This window comes from Aulostomus chinensis, chromosome 7 (genome assembly GCF_037954235.1).
Source record: "Aulostomus chinensis isolate RoL2024-O1b breed Wild chromosome 7, RoL_Achi_v1.0, whole genome shotgun sequence".
NCBI classification, from domain to species: domain Eukaryota; kingdom Metazoa; phylum Chordata; class Actinopteri; order Syngnathiformes; family Aulostomidae; genus Aulostomus; species Aulostomus chinensis.
Window position 1 is genome coordinate 3655338 of NC_141326.1, and position 21941 is coordinate 3677278.

Genomic DNA, 21941 nt, shown 5'->3' on the forward strand with positions numbered 1-21941 from the left:
AGCTGTTTTTCTTTGGTTAATTATTTATTGCTTTCTATACACACGTTCTAATAGCTTTTGTTTCTTATTTTACAAGCAAACAAGTCCTAACTATGTCGGAGTCACTCTCACATCTGCACTCGAATCGATTTGGCCCAGTCGAGCCGTGAAGAAGCGCTGTTGTTCATTTCTGAACGGAGGTCTGCTGGGATCCAGTCAGACAGGCTGATTGGGCCGACAGCGTATTGATTGACACATTTGGGAGTTCCTGCCCAGCAGCTGCGATCTGTTGGTAGACAGTCAGGTCGTAAGCGAGGAAGAGGAGAGGGACGGGGGTGGAGGGATGGAGGGAGAAGAAAGGAAAAGACCGGCTGGTGCAGGAGCGCTGTGAAAGAGGGGAGGTAGGAGAGAGTCACTGTTGCCCATTGATGTTATCACTCATTCCATCCATCGATCCCTCTCTCAGTGATCGGCCTCTGCACTGCCACGCGATGGCTCTCATCGCTCTCTTCCTGCTGCTAACCCTTTTTAAAACTAAAAGATGTGAACTTAAATGCACTAAAGTGTGTTTAAATGCTGACTTTTGGTTGTTTTTAGACAGTGAGAATCCAGAAACAGCCTCAGTATCTATTCCCTCTCCATCTTTTCTTCTTAAGTCTAGACGGGAAGTGTTTAGTTGAGGATCACGGCGTTCCCAGTCTCCCACATGGCCTGCCCTCATTAGACATGGGCCAGAGAGCGTGTTCTGATCATGCTAAAAGCTTATCTTCACATGCTGGGGCTGTGTAGGGAGGAAGCTAGGAGCTTGAAAGGAGGCCGACAGCATCTGCACACGATGTACAGATTTTATGAGGCACATGTTTCAGTTTGTGGAATGTTCGGAGGCAGCAGAGGTAAACGGGTGCAGACGTAGAGGGTTTTAGAGGCCCCAGAAGATAAAACTATGCAGAGAGATTCAAAGCCGCTTCAGTCACTCATTTTTTTTCTCCAGGTATAGAATGTGTAAGTGAGTCACCGCCTTGTAACTGAGCGTTTACACTCTTTTTCACAGTTCTGCTTCATCCTGCTGCTCTTATTCAACCTCCAGTCGCCTCAGCTCTTTAGAGAAAAGCCTTTGATAAACCCGGCAAATGTTGGTGATAGTGGAGCTGACGAGCTGAGGGCCCGGACCCTCGATCCCACCGGACGCCTGGCTGCAGGGTGGGCCGTGTACCTCCCTGGGCACATAATGTAGTCCAGTAGTAGAGAATTAGATTTAAGAGATTGGCCCATTTTCACAGAAACCAATCCATGTATCAGTCTCTTTGAGTCAGGACCTGGCTGATGGCTGCATCTGCACTCAGGGTCTGACTGAAGCTGCAACACAGACATCAGGGTTGGATTCTTCCTGTTATTGCCACATTTACACTGTCATCCGGCGTTGAGCCCTCTATGGTGGTACCACTGGTACCACTGTTCAAATCCTGCAGGGTGATGGGATCTCATTCCAGTACAGAAATATAAACTTAGAAAGAAACTGAATCATAAAAAGTGTACATTCTACCAAATAGAAATTGATTTCTGATTCATTTCTTGTATTTCCACTATATTGTATTCATTCATGCTTGCAGAACAGAAACAGATGCACACAAAGTGGACAAACGCATGCCTGTAAATGTGAAGAATGAGGCTGCAGCAAGGCTGAAAAAGCAGAAAGGTTGTTGTCACGTCTGGTTCGTAGTGAGCAGATGAATATTACGGTAAAGTTAGTCACACATAGTTGTGAGGATGAAGTGGCGAGACTGCTTCTGACTGCTGACGTGAAATAATTGAGAGGTCAGTCTAGTGATGGAGGAACTGTGGTGTGTGACGACCACACGCAGGAGTGACTTCCTGGAATGAGTGTCACTGAATGAGCTCCTGCACGTGTTTGGGGAGCACATCCTGGTGGGGGACGTTCAAGACAGCCTCCTGCTGTCCAGGGGAGCACCAGTGGCCTCCTGAAACCTCGGGAGCATCATTCTGTAGATGATGAAGGAGCTAAGAACATGGAGGAGGAACAAGAGAACCACATTAGATGCACTAACATATACACTTCTATGTAGCCGTACACATCAGTCGACCTCTAAATAGGGTTTGTCCTCCATGAGTTGGGGGGTTTAAAAAGATGTAAAGTGAGATCAGTTTTGTGTTTACAGCTGGTTGCATCACCCCAAAGTGGCCGGCAACTAATAACTTTGTGCTTAAAAGAAAAGTCTGAATTTTTTTTTTGCAAAAAATACCAGATTCTTTTAATCGTCTTTGGACCTGCTCGGTCAGTAAGACTCTAATTTACGCCGCAAGAATTCATCCCAGAGTCGAAATGTTAGCTGGAGGTCAAACCACGGCATTGGAGCGTGCCTCCCCCCGGCTGGCGACAGGGTCTCATCTGGCTGGCTTGGCCACATAAAGGCTTTACAAGGTCTTTTAATTCTCACTCTATTATGTTTGCAGCAGATGACCATAACTCCTCTGTAATTGTCCATTATGTAAGGACAGGAGAGCAGGGAGACAGACGCATCTGCTCTCTTTCACCAGCCAATCGCCTCAGCGTCGAGCATGAAAGGCTCCGACACACATTATCACCAGCGTGAACCTCGCTGTGATTAAAGGGGTGTGACTCGGCATATTAATACCGTCTCCCCTCTCCATTATTTATGAGCTGCATTTGAATGGAAGTTATCTCAATCTGGGGCACACATGCAAATGAGGCTGCAGGTCGGTTTGCATTCTTGTGTGCTTTTGGGCAGAAACAGACATCGGAATCATCACGAACTGATCAGTGCAGATTCTGCTCACTGATTTTGAATCCCAGCATCCCTGCTGGTGCGTACCAGGAGTCAGATGTGTGAACCCCAGTTAGCAAGTGAGAAAATACACCCAGAGGAAGAAAACTGCCTGAGAAGCGTGTTTGATGATGTGATGTTTGCCGGTCTGGCAGCACTGCAGATGGTTAAATACTGTTACTTCATCCGTCACACTTCTCCACCCACCCACTCACTCTCCTCCCTTCCTCCCACCTCCACTCTCTCCTTGCTTGCCTCCCTCCCACGGCACTCCAGTGAATCCCACCCTTCCCCTCAGTTTCCTCTTCCCAGTCTCTCCTCCTTTGTCATTGAGTGCTGGCCGACACCCAGAATGTCCCTAAAAGTGACTGTGACCCAACATCTTGAAGGACAGTTTCACCCTAACCCCACCCCCCTCCTCCCCTTGCTCCCGCCCTCTCTCTGTCTGTCTCTCTCTCTCTCTCTCTCTCTCTCTCTGTCTCTCTCTCTCTGTATTGGGTACACCTGGTGACTGTAGTTTCCAGGGAACCGGTTAGAGCAGTGACAGGGCTGGGGCTCTCATGGTAAACACAGACATAAAGTGAGGCAGCTGTCAAGGAACGCGAAGAGAGAACTGTACATTCACTTGCTCGAGTAAAAGAGTCCTGAGATGGATAAAGCTCGTGTGGACGGGATATGGAGGACTCACCTGCTCAGGAGGGAGGTGCATTCAGGTACTGTGGAGATCGTTTTTGTGGTTGAGCAACAGGGAAGCTCAAAAAAACCCATGTTAGTATGGGTTTCAGTGGTGAGATGAACTCTGTTGGTGGCGTGCGTTTTAAATTTTTAAACCGGGAGGAAGCACTCATTTTAACACACACACACACACACACACACATCCATCAGTGTAGGTGTAGTCACAACAAAACATCCTAAACATGCAGTAGGTCTGTTACCATCAAGGAAGTAATGAGTAGTGACTTTCACGCTGAGGCCAAGTCTACACAAAGGATACATGGATTTTTTTTTTTCAGATTTATTCGATTTATCAATCAATTTTCCAATATGTTTGAGTTCATCTTTTAGAGTTTTGTTTTTTTTTCAATTGGGTTCTTAGCCATGTTTCTTTGTCTGCCTTATTGGTTCGATACTAAAACCCAGCTGGCTGATTTTCGAGTGACTCATTTCAGGGGAATCCTCGTAGTTGTAGTTGATCTCTCTTCATCTTCACTTCAGAATAGTTTTGATGAATGTGAATGAATGTGGTTGCTGGTAGTGATCAGACTACTGCTGCTGTGTGTCTGGTAGAGATGTTGGCTTTCTTGTTGCCAGTGTGCTGATGTGTAGACACCGATGTCGATGGCCTCGTCATCCGTATGTGTGTTGACTGAAAGTCTGCTGGAGCATGGAAACACAGCCAGAGCCATGAGGTCGGTTTGTACAGTAGCAGGTTTGTTTGCACTGATACGCACAGATCAGATGGTTACGTTGAAGCTACAGTCTCACTGGCCAAAAAAACCCCTGCTAATTCCCAAATTAACCCAGCTTTTTTTTCTGCAGTGTGGACACTTTAATCTGCATTCAGTTGCAGGTCAAATGACCCTGCAGTGGACAGTCATCCTTCGGCTCTGATCAATGGGAACACAAAACCCATTTGAGTTAGGAAAACAAATTGGAGTAAAACCACAACCAAATAAAACAAGGGAAACCCCATCATTGTCCTCCTACTGCTGCCGTCCCACTAAAGATGGCCAGGACTGGTTTGGTGCTGTTTTGATAGTAATATTCCCTTTTTTCTGGTATGTTGACATTTTTTGTCAACGTCAAACTTGACGCAATGCCTCCTTGCCATGGCGTGGTCACAAACAGTGGGAAGGAGGTGTGACTGTTGTGCTGTCAACACGAGGCCATGTTTCATGTTTGTTGGCCGGATCCCCGTTCATGTGTGCGCTAACTGTGATTGGGGGGTTTGCTTTGGTTTGCCACCTGTGATGCATCTTTAATTCATGATGATTAGAGTAACTGAAGCCCGGAGGCATACAGGCGGTTCAATATCAACGTGACGTGACGGGACATGAAGGCACTGGTGTGTTACATAACACTTCACTTGTGCAGAGTGCGTTTATTGTAAGTGACAGCAAGTCAACAAGACACATAACCGAAGGAGAGGAGTGAGCCATCTTCCTCTCAGTAGTTTCATTGTCACAGAAATCCCAGTCAGGCTTCTCTCCAGCCGTATGTTGATGGAACTCTGTGTTTCAAAATGAAACCAGAGAAGTTCCTCTGAGTTTCATGCTTAGTGGCGGGACCTCCTGACCTGCGACCCACATCAATTCCCAGATCGTGACCGTCGCCAGCGCTAAGTGTGTGTGGGTACGTACGTGATCACAGGAAGCAGTTGACTGTGGGACGTAAAAAACAGGAAATTGACAGAAAGGAAGTGGTAGCTTCAGGTTGAGCAAATATCCTGAGCAACAGACTGTCTGTCACTGCGCCCCATCACTCAGGCCCTCGTTACTCCGTCACGCTCAGCCAAGCCAACTTTCCCTCATAAAGGTCAGGGGAAGTCGCCTCTTCATGTCCCTGCAGAGTGTGTGCCCTCTTCTTTTTTATTTTCATTGTGTGTGTTGTCAGTTCATACACTTCCCCCACTTCAGGAAACAATAGACGTATGATGACTCCGGGTCACGTGATGAAGAGTCTGCTGGAGGCGTCACAGTTGAGTTCGCCTGTTGTTTCTATCGGTAAATGTCTGATACGAGCGTAAGCTGCTTATATGTGTTCTACTCTCAATGGAGGAGTTATGGAAAAATATGAACTGTGAAGTGTGTGTGTGTGTGTGTGTGTGTGTGTGTGTGTGTGTGTGTGTGTGCGTGCGTGCGTGCGTGCGTGCGTGTGTGTGTGTGTCATGAGGAGTCCAGATGGTGGGTGGAGAAAGCCCTGCTTTAATCCCTGAGCCAGGATATTATACCCCCCTTTACACACACACACACACACACACACACACACACACACACACCACCCCTTAACTGTCTGCGCAGCCCCATGCTGAGCTTGTCCACCCTTCATGTATTTAGCATCACACCCCCTCAGCTCGGCTACATCCTGACTGATACTTGGCTGTTTACTTTCTGCAGTAACACTTGAGGGCGTTGAGGGAAGTGGTGCTTCTCAAGTGATTTAGCTACTAAACGATGTGTACAAAAGGGTTTAATGTAATGACATAATGTTGATATTCCGGCTTTTATGGTTTCAAGGGATCTAAATGAACTTTCCTGACATTCTGAAACCATTACAGCCTGACTCATACAGGAATTTGTGGCTAAAACTGATATCATGCATGGGGATAATATATTTCAGATGCCAGTATCCTGGTCACTCCTCTGTCTTTTTTTTAAACACACATTGTCTTGTCCTGACTTATTTTTTCCAGTTGAATTCTAATCTTAAAGGTATTCTCTGGAGTTTGAATCACCAGTGGCGCTGCTGTGGATTTTTGGGTTTTTTTTTTGCATGGAGATTTAAGTTATAAGGTGCTTTGACGCTGTGGTAAGGAAGACTGCTCACTCCCAGACATTGTAGATGAGAAGGTTGCAAAGGTTTTATTAGGAAGGAATTGTAAAAAACACTTTATTTATTTATTTATGTTTTAGATTTTAAAACTTTTAAAGCAATGTATTTTGCCTTTCAGGGGATCTCAAGTAGGTGTCCTCAGCTCACGTACGGGTTTGGCATCAGCAGAACTGCTTACACACGTCCTTCTGCTGACTCCCGAGCGCATCCTCCAGTGTAAGCCACGTCTTTAATATCCCAAAAAATCAGAAATCCAAAAACGTGTTTGCTCGTTCATGGTAGCGCTTTAAGCTCAAGTCAGTTCAAATAACCAGCTCAAGTTACTTGTTTGAGAGTGCTTGAAAGGCCAAATATCCCACTCTTTAACGGGACTCCCAAAAGTGCATTTGTCAGCACAAATGAGGCAACTGTGCATCTCAGCCTCCAGACTTAACAAAAGGAAAATAGCTGTTGTTTACATGATGTAGAAGAGGCTGGGGAGGCTGTGATGAGGAAAGGAAGGGATGCTCAGATTCGGATGAGGAATAGCAGTGCAAGTTTAGAGATGAAGATCAGGTGGAGGAGGTTCCCTGACAGCTGAGTCAGGAGATGAAGAGAGGGAGCGGTCAAGGAAGGAGATTTTCATCTGGCTGGATGTTGCCATCCTCAGGACAGGAAGAGTGGAGGAGGCAATCAGACGGGTCCTTGGATCACGAGTTCCAGATTTTAGAGAGGCAGACTGCAGCAGGGGTTGTGCTGTTCTTGTCAGGGTTCATATGGTTATGAGAAACCCGGAGAAGTCATGGAGTTTGAGTATAGCCCTGGAAAGGTTTAAATATATAAAGAGAGATTTTGCATGAGATTTGTTTCAGTGTTTGTGTAACCAGTTTTATTGTTTCGTTATATTCTATGGCTAATTATTCTTCATGGTCAAGACAATGTTGCTAAAAAGGTGCGGAGAAAACGGTGGACATGTAGGAGCCGGGTGGCGTTACCCTGCCAGTCGGGTGTCAGATCATTAAAAAAAGATCCTGATGGATTCCTGTGGGTCTATCATTGTTTTTAATATTGTCTTTAATCTTTTATGTGCATATTAAGAGGCTGCACTGAGAGCACGCCAGCCCTCCCAGTCGACGATACCCCACGTATCAGACACGCTAATTAGGGTTCTTGTCTCCACGGGCTTGATTCCTTTCATTCTCAAAACAAACACATCTCCTCCTGATCGGAGCAGATGAGCGATCTACTGATCTGCGCGCGTGTGTGTGTGTGTGTGAGTGTGTGTGTGTGTGTGTGTGTGTGTGTGTGTGTGTGTGTGTGTGTGAGTGTGTGTGAGTGTGTGTGAGAGGGAAGCTTTATGCATGTGCAGGTGGTTGTTTTGCTCCTGTTTAAGAGATCTTGTGTGTTGCTTCTTCTTCCTCTCTGAGTTCATTTTCATCTCTTCTCTCTGCCACTATGTCGGTGCTCCTCTTTAATAAAACATGCTCCTGCCTCAAATGCAGGTTGTGTATCAAAATGTATCGTGGAGCCCGATCGTACTCCACAACAAGTGTCAGCTTCTGTTTCAAGTGAATCCTGTGCTTTGTTTTCTTTTTTTCTTCATTTCTGCAGAGAGGAAGGACAATGCCAGCTTTTTCCGGACCAAGAGAGCTGACGAGGAGGCTTGTATAGCTGTGAAAATCGAACAGTCTAGAGGTGAGCAGCATCACTGGCACCATTTTTAAGGCCCTTCCCTTTGATGTGTCCTCCCTCTCGCTGATGGTAGAGCAGACAGGTGCTCCTTTGCATATTTCCCCTCTACATGTATACATGTCCTGTGGTTTCCTGTCCATCAGTATTAACGCTGGCGATGCCAAACTCTATTCATTTAAACGGTCTTGATCCTCATCTCGTGGTGTGTGGGAGGAAGCGCCGCTGTAAGGCCTGTTGAGATGCAAAGCTTTGTCACTTGTCAGCTGCAAACTGGGCAGGACGGCTGGTGTGTGTTTGCAGGAGTGCCCTTTTTGGTTGTGAGCTTAACTAAATATAGTGAGCTCCTCTAACTTGCCTGCAGTCAGTTAAACTTGAGGAGGAGGCTGAGTTGCTGAAAGAGAGCGAGAAAGAGAGAGAGCGAGGGAGAGGGAGGGAGGGAGAGCGAGGGAAGAGATGGTGCATGATAGATGATGCTGTGAATTTCAGTTCCTTCCTGCAATGCACAGCGATGTAGGGGTGTGAAGGAAGATGTTGGTCGCTTTTCTATTTTTATATCAAAGTGTGTGTGTGTGTGTGTGTGTACAGGCGAACATGCATGCGTGATGAGAGGGTGTTTTCCTGCCGTCCCCCTCCACTTGCTCTCATTTTCTCCCATCTTTCTTCTTACCCTCTCCATTCCTCTATCCTTTCAGCCCTCTTCCATCCGTCTCTCCTCCTCCCTGTGTTGTTCATCCTATTTCTCCTCAGTGCTTTTACCGTCTCCTCATCATCCTCTCGTCATCCTTGAGACATAACACCACTGTGTTCATGTGTTCATCCACCTATCAGGTAATCAGGTTTCTCTCTACCTTCATCCTCCTCTCCAGACACCATCCTCCTCCTTCTCATCACAGCCCCCCCCCCCCCCCCCCCCATCGTTGTAGTGCCATTGTGGCCCCCAGCAACACAGACGAGGGTTCTAATCTCATGGATTAGCGGATGAGGCAGGGTTAATCTGAGGAAAGTCTGGGTAGTTGAACAGAAATGGCTAATCCCCCATGCCGGGTGGTAATGGTTATCTGTCTGTTACACTGTATCTCACACACACACACACACACACACACACACACACACACACACACACACACACTGCCTATGGCAGCATGATGGACACAAAGTATGCTTCGGGTAGCAGACAGGAACTAATATACACACCCCTAACCTCGCCTAGCGATGTAGGGCACCAGAGGCTGGTATGAGGAACAAGACTGTGAATGTGTATCACACCGAAGACGCAGCAGGTGTGCGGGACTTTGTCTCTTCCATCTCGTAGCTGCTTTTCAAAAGTTTTCACACACAATTTCACCGTCAGTATTTGTCAGAAACTGCATATCTCTGGATTGGTCAGTATTTCTACAGGAAATAGGATTACACTGTCATGACGCCACACATCAAAAGATGAAGCTTGGAAATATCCCAGAAGAAAACATCTAGTTTTTTGATTTGCATGTAAAAATGAGTCTCATCTTCCTGTAGAAACCTACTCTTTATGCCTGCATAGCTGTGGGCCAGTTTTCTGTGTCCTTCATGCTAATCTCATCCGTGCGATAAACATCGGGGGAAGTCCTGACATCCACTTGGACTCAAAGATGAACTAAAAACATTTTGGTGGCCAGAGGTCAGTGTAACCTTAAGCCCGTCCCATCCCTCTGAGTGGAATATGTCACGAGTGCCTGGAGGAAGCCTCGTTACATCTTTGACACCTGTGACAGCAGAACAGGAAGTTATGATCCCTGCATTCGTGCCTCTGAAAGAATGGTGTCCGAACTGAACAAGAGGAATTTGCTGAACTTCAAGTTGGTGCTAATTGCCCTCTCAATACGCCTTTAGTCCAAAAATATCCCCAAAAAGGAGTCACTGTTAACAGTAACGTGCATGTGACCAGCAGCATGTGTGGAAATGGGGGTCAACTAGGGTTTAACGAGACGTCCCCCAACCTGATTATCAAGCAGGATTTCTTGTTGCCGCTCATACAGCTGAAACGTCTCCCCAGTCAGACACTCAGTTTTTATCGGCACAGACTTTGGTTGCACAGTCTCGACAGGAGCGCATCGTGATTGCACTCATTCATGGTTTTGCTCCTAAGAAATTTGCACTTGTGTATCTTTTAACTGCTCACAGCAGCCATGTGCTTTAAAAGGGATTTGGTCGCGCGGAGCTTCTACCGGTCAGACTGGTTTGCTGGAAGACAAAAGGAATGCCTGTCATTCCTTGTTGTTCAGCTCAGCTGAGACGCATCGCATGTCAGTGGTGTTTGGCATGTTTGGCACGTCGCAACGGAAAAGGAGCAGTTTTGACATCACTGCTATTAAGATTTCCTGTTTCCTGTAAACATGTGATTCCTGTAGGACACTGCAGAGTAGCGCTTACATATTAAACAAATATTAAATGTGCAAACAGCTCAGAGCTTGACTGTGAGTGACAGCAGCTCTGGGCACAGGCAGAGACGAAGAGTGGCAGTTCCCCAAGTGGACCTCTGCTCAGTGTACTGGCCAGTGGGAACCGACAGTCAGATGCAGATCTCTCTTTCATTTGAATCCATTCTTAATAGATGAATGTTTTTCAGGTTTCTGAAGAAATGAGAAGGAGGAGGAGAAGTGGATGGGAGGGTTGTTGAAAATTTGAGTGCTTTGTATTTCTTTTTAGTGTTGGCATGCGGATGGAAGAACTGGTGCGTGGTGCTGAGGGCTGCCTCAGTGTGGTGTTTGTCCATCATTGACTTGACACACTGAGTCTGGGATGGTGAGTCAGTCCTGTTCTAGTGGTGCTGTTTCACACCAGCTTTAAAGTGACAACTCACCTATCCATCCATCCATCCATCCATCCATCCATCCATCCATCCATCCATTTTCGACAGCTCATCCTGTTAAAGTGGGGGGTGGAGCCTATCCCAGCAGCCTTCCCCCTGGACGGGTCACCAGTCCATGGCAGGGCCAACACATAGAGACAGACAACCATTGGCTCTCACAGCCACACCTACGGTCTTTATGAGTTCAAGATTCCTATTTTGTAAGTCTGTAAAAGACAAAGCTTTGTGGGTGAAGTATCACTGAAACAGAAAGGTAGGCGGATACAAGTACACGGCTCCAACCGGAGGATCTAAAGACCGAAGGAAACAACGGGACAAGTAGGAAGCGGATAATTCTCTATTAATCACAAACCAATCAATGGAAATAGAGTTGAAAAATCGTTACTGCACAATTAAGCACTTAAGGAAAAACGTTTATGAAAAGTTAATTTCATTAAACTCGCTGTGCATGACTTTCCATGTTGGAGTCCAGAATTAAATGACCGTTCTATTGCATTTGTCTGTGCCAGAGGGTGCTTTCCTCATTTTTGAGAACAATTGAATTCAGTGTGAAACCCACCTGGATGAAAAGAAAAATAAAGGACAGGTGTTTTAACATTTTTGATTGACTGTGAGGCGCAGACTCAAGGAAGGAAGAACATTTTAAAATAAAAGCTGATCTCCTTAACCAGAGTTTAACATCCAGAAGCACATTTACCCTCTGGACAGCTGACTGAGAGAGAGTGGTGTTCATGCTCGCTGTCGCCACTGCTGTTTTTGTAGATTTGTCATCAGTAAAGTCTGCAGATCCTGTCAGTTGGGATATTGTGTGTGTGTGTGTGTGTGTGTGTGTGTGTGTGTGTGTGTGTGTGTGTGTGTGTGTGTAGTTTGTACTTTTTTCAAAGCCACTTAAATACTGGATGTGTGAGTGAGAGTGTGGGAGGAGTCAAGCTGAGCTCTGAGCTGAGTCACTTAGTTGCAGCACTGCCTGGGAAGCTCACATAGAGAACTAAACTTAGGACTCTTCTGGGACACATTGACACACACACACACACACACACGCACGCACACTCTCTCTCTCTCTCACACACAGCGTGGTCCCTCACTGAGGATACACTCCACAACTGTTTTGCCGACTGTCTCATTCTCAGGGTGAGTTCATTCGCGGAGGTTCAGACAGAAAGGTGTGTATTTCTTCTCTCTCTGTTTGCGTCCTCCGTCTCCTCTCACTTCTAACTTTTGTTCCAACAGTGACCACTCGGTCACGCTGCAGCATGAGCAAGCCTGCGTGTTCTCATGTGGGTTTTCTCTTTGATCTGTTGGAAATGTTGCAGTGGTTGTCTTCTAAAACCAGCGAAGCCACTGAAATAATAAACGGCCTTTGTACGTGAAGGAGCGATGGCAGCTCCTTGTAGATGTTTCTTTTTTGTACTTCCACCACGCCGGACAGCTGAAGCCCAAAGCGCCGAGGATCTGTTTATTGTCTGTCCATCTCTCACACAGTCTTCGCCACACCAGCACATTTAGGAAGATGAAGCAGAATTTGTTAAGACACAAATCCTCTCAGACTTCCCCTGTGATCCGAGGGTGGCGCTCATGGGTGGGGGGCCACAGAGCAAGAAGCCTGCCTTTCAGGCTGTCAGACACTCGTCAGCCTGGCGTCGGGTGCTGGGGGGAGGGCGGGGAATGACAGGTGTGCCTTTTGTTTGCTTACCTGGAGTTCTGCGATTGAGGTGCGAGCACGTATGTCGGCAGACAGAAGGAGACATGGGAGACTTGTTTGTCAGGCGTCCCGTCAGGTAACAACACCCAGGGGAGATGATGATGTCATGAGCTCATGGTGAAAAAAAAAAAAAGAGTTATTTACAAGCACGTGAGAGAGAGGCTGTGCGGGGATTAGGTGTCTGAACACCTGCAGCACAACGGCGGCATCATATTTCTGCTCCTAAAGCCAGAAGTGTGTGGACTTTTTCAACACAGCCATTGTTCTTGGTTTTTGGAGTATTTGGGGAAAAACTTCAAAAGGAAGAAGGTTTCAGCAACAGATCAAAACTATCAGCTATTTTAAGCACAATGGAGTTCATTCACTATTTACAGTCATTGTTTGTTTGTTTGTTTGTTTATTACTTTGCTTGCTTGTTTTTTGCAAATAGAGACGTGTGTGGGCCTTAGGCTCAGCGTCTGTGTGAGCTCTGTTGCTGTGATGGAGCAGGTTTTTATGGAGACGGTGGACCAGTGGGACATGGTTCTGTGGACCAGTGGGACATGGTTCTGTGGACCAGTGGGACATGGTTCTGTGTCCCACTTTAAGGGGTTAAAAGTTTCCCCTGCTGTTTGTCTTTCGTGTCATGACACTTGACCTTTAAGAAGTCCTTCCTCACTTCTTGGGCTCTCTATGTAGTTTATGAGCTACTGACATAGAAGCGGATGCCTCCAAGCTCAGTCTGCATAGTAGTGAAATAAATTTTCACATCCTCAGAGAGTATAAGGCTGGTTGCCATGGCAGCAAGTCTTCCCATCCTCCAACAAGGACACGGGCAAAGGTTGAGTCTCACTTTCACTTGTCAACTTTTCACTACCTGCATTGCAGCAGTTTCTGCTTCTTAACGAAGCAGCAGACCTGCGTTTAGCGGCAGGGTCAGGTGGGATTCAGCCAGCAGGAGGTCCTCCTTTGTCTCGTATCATGGCTCCCTCCCCGTCACACAGATGGAGCAGGAGAATCAAAGTGTTACTACAGGGTGGCGGCTGACTGGCTGCTGCTCATTTATAATGCAGCCTGTCTCCTGTGCCAAACCAGTTTTAATGAGAAGATGCCAGAATGTTAGCAGTTTCCTCCACGATCTCTGCTCCTGAGAAAGGAAGGAGTTGAGCCTTGTTTACTGTAGCAGCATTTCATAGCCTTGAAATGATCAGATGATCACTTTGGGACAGATGATCTGATCCTGACTCGGGTTCCTGTTGCACCTTACGAGCACTGACTTGTTTGCATGACTGAGACACATTTAGTAAACTCTACTTCACTTCAAACGGATGGCTTAAGTATTACTGCACTGTCAGCCGACCCCACAACTTACTGCCTCCGAGATGGCCGTTAATATAAGTCATGAATCCCCTCCAGTCCTCCGCCAACAACATCCAGTTGGAAAATCATCCTGAAGTTAGCCGCTAGTGATGTCAGCGGCGCCTCACATCTCCAAAAGCTTCAAATGTTCTGGAAGGTTTTAGATAAAATGACACCTACGTTATCGCCTGATAGGTTCTTAAAATGTGCGTAATCAGCAATAATTCAACAACAGCAATAGTCGAGGGGCGGACAAACAGAAACGGTGCGATGGTGAAACCTGTGTGTTTCTCGTTCGGCATCACTGGTGTTAAAATCAGGTCAGCAGTGAGCTGTGCACCTCCTGCTCCACCTGCAAAGCGTTCCCCGGGTCTGCAGAGGTGACCCCCGGCTGATGGCTGGTGTTTGACACAGCTAATACCAACCCTGGCTGTGGAGAGTGAGACCCCCTGCAATCTTCCAGGATAAATGCTGCTTGGGGAGCACAATCTGTTGGCAGGGACCTCATTTATGTATAGAATGGTGCTTAACGTGAGGCTGAGCGTTCTCTCTTGATCTCTTAATGTGGCCATGGGGGGAAGCCAAGCACGTAAGATACATTCCTGAGGCCGCCTACAGGATTGATTGGTAATCTTGGGGCCCTGTTTAGAAAGTCTGCTCGCCCAAAAACACCATGGGACTGTTTCCAGCCAGTCTGGTGCTGGAGCTGTTGTCTTTAATTACGGTCAAGAAGTAAAAATAGAAACTGTGACTATATGATTCTGTGGGCTTTCTCTCCTTCTGGTTCAGGGCAGTAAAGATTGCTGTGGAGAAAATAAATACATAGGGCTCAAAGTAGCATTTTGGCATGGTCGTGTGTTTTGTTGACTAAATATGGAAGGGTAGAGACTCCAGGCTTTTTCTTGCCCATGTATTTGTATAGTAAACATTGCGCTTTAATTTTATGTTAAATGTGCAATATGGAGGTGATCTGCTTCGTGTTCACAGAAGTTGAATTGTTTTTACCCTCATGTAAGAAACCGTACGAATGCAGACTTCCTTAGCAGGAGCTAAGGATTGTGAGGTTCCGTATATGCGGTTTGATTTCTGTTCCTGCAGATTATTTCCTTGATCATCAATCAACAAATGATGGAATGCGATTACAAGCTAGCAGATAATAAAGGGAAATGTTGAATGACTCCCTTCGCAGAGGTCACTGAGGTTACATTCAGTGACAGAGAGTTGCAGCGCTTGCAGCGTTCCTATTAAGATGTTTTTTTAAATATGAAAATACAATGTTCAGAGCAACTGCAGAGGAAGTTGAGTCTGTTTCCTCAGGGTACATGATTTATGGCTGCATGAACCTCTGAATCCTGAGTCCAAGTGAATTTATTGAAGTTCCCCTTCAGCCAAAGATGTTGTACTTCTTGTTCTCACAGTAGAAGTTTGAGCTCCAATCTTTAGAATGACAACTATGGACAGAGTTTGACACTGAAGAGGGGGTTTTCACATTCCCCTGGTGAAAGTGTCATTTTTCTCTGTGCTCAGTGAAAAGCTTGTTTTAAGAGGTGTTGGTCTGAGAATGACTGGTGGCGTCGAGGCTGATCTTTGTTAGTAGACGGTGGAACTTTGGAGCCTCCAGTGCACGGAGAGTGAGAGGTGGGAGACATCTTGTGTCCATCGGTTAACTTGTTAAATGAGGAACTATTTGTAAACTCATCTAATTTGGAATTTATAATGAGGGAGAATAGTAGGTGGTGTTTTAGGATTTCGAGCTAGTAATTATAGTTGTTTTTCAACAAAAAGTCTCCAGCACATGTAAGTACTTCTTCTTCTCTCTCCTTCATGTATGTATGCAGGGGATTTTTAGTTAGGCAGCTACTGAGCATCATGTTTTGGCCCTCAGCTTCCACTCAGTCTGACTTGGGGGGGGGTCAATGCCCACCCTTTATTATCAATATGAGCTCAGCAGCTTTCACCCTCATTAACATTGGAGTCCGCTGTAACAAAACCGGTCAATAAACCCAGTATCTGCTGCTTACCTGGCACCCAGCAGGAGACAAACAAAGGCAGCGGCTAGCTTAGCTGCTAGAGAGTTGCATGTATTGATCAGGAAGTAAAACTGAACCAAAAAAAAAAAAAAAAGTAAAAACTGGATTTCTATTTGTCAGGTGGGTAGAGAGCAGGAAATCATCTCAATTTCTGTGACAAGGATGGGAAATCTCTCTCTCCTTGTTGTGCGGAGGCCCAGACAGGGAAGGACCGGTCCTCCTGCTCTCTGTAAGATGCTGAGCTTTATCACACAGCTCCAGGAGTAGGTCGGCACTCCCGTGATCCCATAGACCTCCATAGGGAAAGATTACGCCACATTAATTGTACACACACACACGTAAGCATGCAAGCAAGCTCTCACGCACGTACATATTTAAGTGACCTTAAATGGAAAATAATGGGACTCACTGGCTCCCGATAATGTAGTTCCATATATGGACATTTGCCTTACTAGGCAGGGTGTGTGTGTGTGTGTGTGTGTGTGTGTGTGGGGGGGGGGGGGGGTTGGATTTAAGCTGCTGCTGCTGCTGTAAACACTGCCCCTCTGCGTCTGTCTGTTGCTCCATTAAATGCGTGTGTCTGCTCCATATAAACACTGGTGCTGCACCATCTGTGACCAGCTGGTTGGGTGAAGCCTCACAGGTGCTGATCATCATCAATTAGCTGCGTAATCAACTGAGCCACTGTTCATCATGCATGTATTTACAGATGAAACCAACGAGTTTGACAGACAGGTGATGAGTTACGGGTGGAATTAGGCATCTCTGCCCTTGGGGGCTACGCGCCAGGCTAACGGTGAAACATCAACCCTTGAAAATGACAAGTCATTTATTCAAATAAAGGCTGTTTAGATTGTATGGGCATGAAAGGTAGCTCATCTGGAGGGGGCAGGAGTCATGACTTGCACTGTTCCCACTAATAAACCAACATATCATTTTTATTGGTCACTCTCAGAAACTGTTTTGTACTTTAAAATGAAGCGATGCCCTTTTTATCCTCCTTGTTTCTAAGGCTACTCTATCAAACATGCTACTTATTACGCCTCCACACCAGACGCAGCTGCAGCCTGCAGGTGTTCTACCTTCAGGTTGTCCACTCGTACGTCCCATTCTCGGTAATGCAATATTTCTGAAACGTCTTGAGGGAAGTCATTCAAATTGGGTTCTGAAGTTCACAGGTACTCGAGGATGATCTGACAGATTTTGCTGGTCAAAGGTCAGGGTCGATGCTGAGGCGTACAACCACAAGGCTGTATTTCTATTATTTTCTCATTTCCAAGGTAGTCCGGTTCATTATTGAGTGTCTGTTGCAGTGAGAGGAGTAAAATGTTCCTTCCTGGTTGAAGATGCTGCGCTGTGTGAAAGTCCGTGGCTGGGGGAACATTCCCAAATCCCTCCCTTCAGTTCCCTCAGCGCTGGCGTCCGTCTTTAGAAGGACTCACATTAAGTCTGCTAACATTTCACAGTCCGTGGAAACAAAGATTTTAAACCCTCTCCTTCTCTCTGTGTCCTTCAGCTCTAGGCAGCAGCCCATCGCGCAAGCACAGTAACCCGCCCAGCGTGCAGGTGTGTCTAAATCGACTGAGCGGTGGGTCAGCTGACAAGAGCAGAGGGGGGGTCAATGGAAGAGGCTCTGGCAACCGGCAGCGGCTGCAGTCTAAACCAGAAGGTACATTTACCACAAGAGAATCCCCCTATATTAAGCCCACCAACAGCGTGTAATGACGTCACATGGTAATCTGTGATTTGCTTGGATTTAGTGAGGAACATACGAACATCTACAAACTCAGTATTCACTTCCAGGCTGACCTTTCTGTTTAGTGGTGGTCCACCATGTAATTATCTAACAGGTCTACTCCATAAATCAGCAAATTACACATACGTCTCTGCAGGGGCGGAGTCAAAAGAGGAATCGAGCGTTGGATGCTGGCCACAGATCAGTGCACTCCGAGCCTTGTTCCTCTTTTGTGAGCTGAGTAAATCATTCCGAACAGATACGACAGGCCACAGTGCACCATTCTGTGCGCAGCTGTAAATCAATTCAATTACAAACACATGAATTCTGGGAGAATTGACCCAGTATGTCCTTGCAGACCTGGCTAACTTGTTTGTTCCCTTCAGGGCATGTAGCACAGGTCAGTGTCCCATGTGTGGCGTCACGGGAGTCGGGGAAGCTCACGCTGTCACTGATGAAAATGAAGCTCAAGGTGCATTATATAATGAGTTACCATGTTTGTCTACCCTGCAGTGCCTCCCAAGCCACCACACCTCCAGAGCCCAGTGACAGAGCTCTTTTCCCCGCTGAGCCGTGTCAAGAATCCATCATTTAAAGCGGCCATGGAGGCGGGAGGTAGAGGAGGAATGGGCGGAGGAGGGGGAGGAAGAGGGGCTGCAAACCGAGAGAGAGCCAGAGGCAAACACTCCAAAGTCTCAGACCTCATCAGCCGCTTTGAAGAGAACAGGTAGGGCCTCTGTACTTTCCTCTGGTGTGTATGTGTGTGTGTGTGTGTGTGCGTGTGTGTGCGCACGCGTGTGTGCGTGCTCGTGTGCATGCGTGTGTGTGGTTTTCCTTCTCTAATGTTAGAGGAAGTGCAGAACATAACTTTCAAGTTCATTTTGAGGTTTCAGTTACTGGAGGATTACCAGTTATTTGATGCCACTCCAGTCTGTAGTTTTAAAAAGTGGCTGTCACTCCAACGACGACCAGCTTCACATGACGGATCCCATCTGCATCATTTCAAGGCTCCTGTGATTCAGCCGCCTCACTGAGACTGTCGTAATCACAGTGACGTCTCCAGTAGACTGAGACAGAAACGTGTGTCTTTCCTAATGTTTCCTCCAGCGGTTATTTCAAGGAGGAAAAGCAGAAGTCCCCTCGATTAAAGTTACTTACTGATGGTGGTTCAGAGGGCAGCGTGAGAGGGGATTAGCAGCCTCCCTCTGGCCAATCATTAGCGAGGGGATGAAAGGAGATTTGTGTAGACGGGACAACTCTTCATTCAGTTGTGGGAGAGCGGGCAGAGTTACGAGATGAAGCCCAGGAGAACAAGGTAGGACCGTCTCCTCTGAGCACTGATGGCATCTCTTCGCTCACTTCCTGTGGGCTCAGTGTGATCTGTCACATTCAAATTCCAGCTTGTTAGTAACTGGCCTTTTTCATCTTTTATTTTTGGAAGTCAAGAGTTTTCTGTAGCAGCCTTGCACATACAAGACTAGTTGATGGTGATGAGAGACACGATAATGGCGTCCTTGTCCTAAAAGTCCGAGCCCACCAATGTCCTGCATCCCAGGCGTTGTCCACATCTTCCGTCACAGTTTCTCTTAACGCTGAAGTGTATATTTTTCATTCTCCTTGCTGGTGCTGTGGAGATTAGTCCTCTAGTGGGCCTGGAACCAAAGAAGGCCTCCAGGAACAGAATTAGCCTGCTAATGAACTAATCTGGTTCTCATGGCACTTAAAGACGCCTCGGCTGCCACCCGGCAAGCAAAGTTGCTCTTCTTCTACAGCCTGTTTTAAAACACAGTCATGTACTTGAACACACACTGTCCTGCTAATATGCAAAGCAGAGCGGCTCTGTGCACCTACATCACACACAACAGTACACAACAGTACACAACAGGATTAGATATCTCTCGGCAGCTAATCGTGGTATTATTCCATCACCCTCTGAGGGGAGTGGATGATATTGTTTCAGGTTGAAACGCTTCACAAATGTTTCGGCAGCCTGTTGTTCTTCCTGTATTCATACACACTTCCTGTTTCTACAGGACAGTGACATTTTAATGCAACAGTGACTGTTGTTAAGTCTAAAAATCACCTGCTCGGCTTATGGGGGGGGGGGGGGGAGTATTTTCATCTGGAAAGGATTACAAACTCTGCTTCTGTTTTTTCTCTCCAGCTTGAACGGATGAAGCTGCAGTGGAAGTGTCTTTGTAAAGAATGGAGGCTAAACTGAGGAGAGATGCAGCAGCAGGCTGTAATACTTGGCCAGTCCCGCTCAGGGAAACAGCTGCCCTAACTGCCGGTGCAGGATGTAGGGCAGCTGAATGCTTACATTGTATGTGCGTGTGTGTGTGTGTGTGTGTGTGTGTGTGTGTGTGTGTGTGTGTGTGTGTGTGTGTGTGTGTGTGTGTGTGTGTGTGAGTGAGTGCTTTAGGGTCAATCTAGCTTCCACTCCTTTGCTGTTCTTCAAATCTCCTATTGCAATCTGTTTTTTCATTTCGTTCACGTTGAAGCGGCGAAGGATGAGAACGATTTCTCAGCCTAATTTATAAGACAGGTTCTCCTGTGTTTGGAAGTAGGACACATCTGCCTCTGGGGAGCACTGTTGTACCTTTCCTCCTCGACTCATTACTCTTCCCCTCTGCACACACACCCTTCCTCTGCCTCACACCAGCCTCATAAGACAGATGGAACTCCGTTGTTTTATTTTTAACTCTCACACTCACGTGCAAAAGCTCTTCGCTCAGAGTCCCTCACTCCTGCCGGCTCGAGCAGCTCCTGAACACACTTGTGTTCCCGCTTCCTTTACTAAACTCTTTCTGTGTTTCTGGCTGTGCTGATCGACTTCCTCCTTTCCTCTTTCCTGTGTTCCTCCAGCAATACAGAGAACAAGTCAGACGGCTCACCGCTCAAACAGATCAGCAAGTCATCCAACGGCAGCCCAGCCCATCGCATCAACCAGAAGCAGACTGAGGCTTGCAGGACTCAGGAGAAGCAGGATGCCCACGTACTGGCAGCTAACGGGGTGCTAGCACCGATGGAGCAGGACAAGGAGGAGGATCAAGTGAAGGGGGAGAATGAAAGTGTGAGGATAGAGCCTGCAGGGATGGTAAATGGAGATATGGGAGACGAGAGCGCTGAAACAAGTGACGATCATTCACCTCCACACACAGACAGGACTGGTACGCAGCGCCACTCAGACAGCGAGGACAGCGGGACTAAAACAGAAAGTGAACACAGGAATGAAGACACAAGCACGGACCAGAAGGTACGTCTGCTGGATGGATTTTCCACGTTTGCTGTGCTGCCGTTGGCCCTCAGGGCTGTGTGTGTTCCTGTCCTCCAAGTCCTGTATTTATGGGCTGATGGGGCGGGACCACCTGCTGTCTCGTGGTTCTGAGTCTGCAGAAAAATGAACTGATTCAACCATGGGTCACTGTGTGTGTGTGTGTGTGTGTGTGTGTGTGTGTGTGTGTGTGTGTGTGTGTGTGTGTGTGTGTGAGTGTGTGCATCTGTAATCCATCACTAATGTGAGTGGCTTCAGCTATTTTTATTTATAAAGGCTCAGTCTGACCCCCTCCTATTCTAAATATGGCCGGTTCCCATCAGTCTGTCCCTGATCGGTCTGGGGGGGGGGGGGGGGGGGGTAGCATAGCCGTGGCTTGGAGGATGATGATGATGATGATGATGATGATGATGATGAACTGCTGTTCAGGACACAGTCATCACAATGTGATGTCATTACCAGCTGAGGTGTTTGATCAATTGGGTCTTTGAGTGGCTTCCAGTTATTGGATTTCTCATCTGCTCTGTGCTGTTGGAAGCCTGCAGTGCTGCTCGTCTCTGTGTTGGTTAATTAATAACTTGTAACCCTTCCCGCTCCGCCAGGCTAGCAGCGTGTGACTGAGGAGCAGAGGAGGTCTTGACTGAAGTAAAACTTCCTGAACGTAGTACTAGAAAGTTGGAAGAAGCAAACTTTCACTTTGTCCACTCGTTTGTTTGGCTTATTGCCAACTAAAGATGCTTTCATCGTTTTTTTGCTAAACACAAGCTCACCTACGCCGGCTCACTCAGGCTAACTCAGCCGACTGTTCTTCCCAGGGCGTCGAATGCTTCTCTCATTTTAAAATGCAATTCTGCGGTGTGAGAAGTTTGAGATATGACGGAGCGTCAACATTCTTCAGCTTCAAGTTGAGGTACCTCTGAAGTGTAATTAAGTCATAGTGGAGGCTGCCTGAGCAATCCACACACACACACACACACACACACACACACACGTAAATATGTAAATATG

General features: G+C 46.8%; 1 protein-coding gene across 9 annotated transcripts in view; it reads left to right on the forward strand.

Annotated features, from left to right (window-relative positions):
- The window catches only part of fgd4a (FYVE, RhoGEF and PH domain containing 4a), a 54481-nt gene that overhangs the window by 24895 nt on the left and 7645 nt on the right, over positions 1-21941 (forward strand). For 4 of the 9 annotated variants that reach the window (XM_086208176.1, XM_086208177.1, XM_086208178.1 and 1 more), the window contains 4 exons: positions 7926-8009; positions 17441-17593; positions 18173-18386; positions 20525-20915. In XM_086208176.1, coding sequence (XP_086064302.1) covers positions 7926-8009; positions 17441-17593; positions 18173-18386; positions 20525-20915 — 842 coding nt within the window. Of the gene's footprint in view, positions 1-3314; positions 3497-7925; positions 8010-11826; positions 12018-17440; positions 17594-18172; positions 18387-18853; positions 18975-20524; positions 20916-21941 lie in introns of those variants that run through there. The other 5 variants (XM_086208179.1, XM_086208182.1, XM_086208183.1 and 2 more) reach the window with 5 other exon arrangements.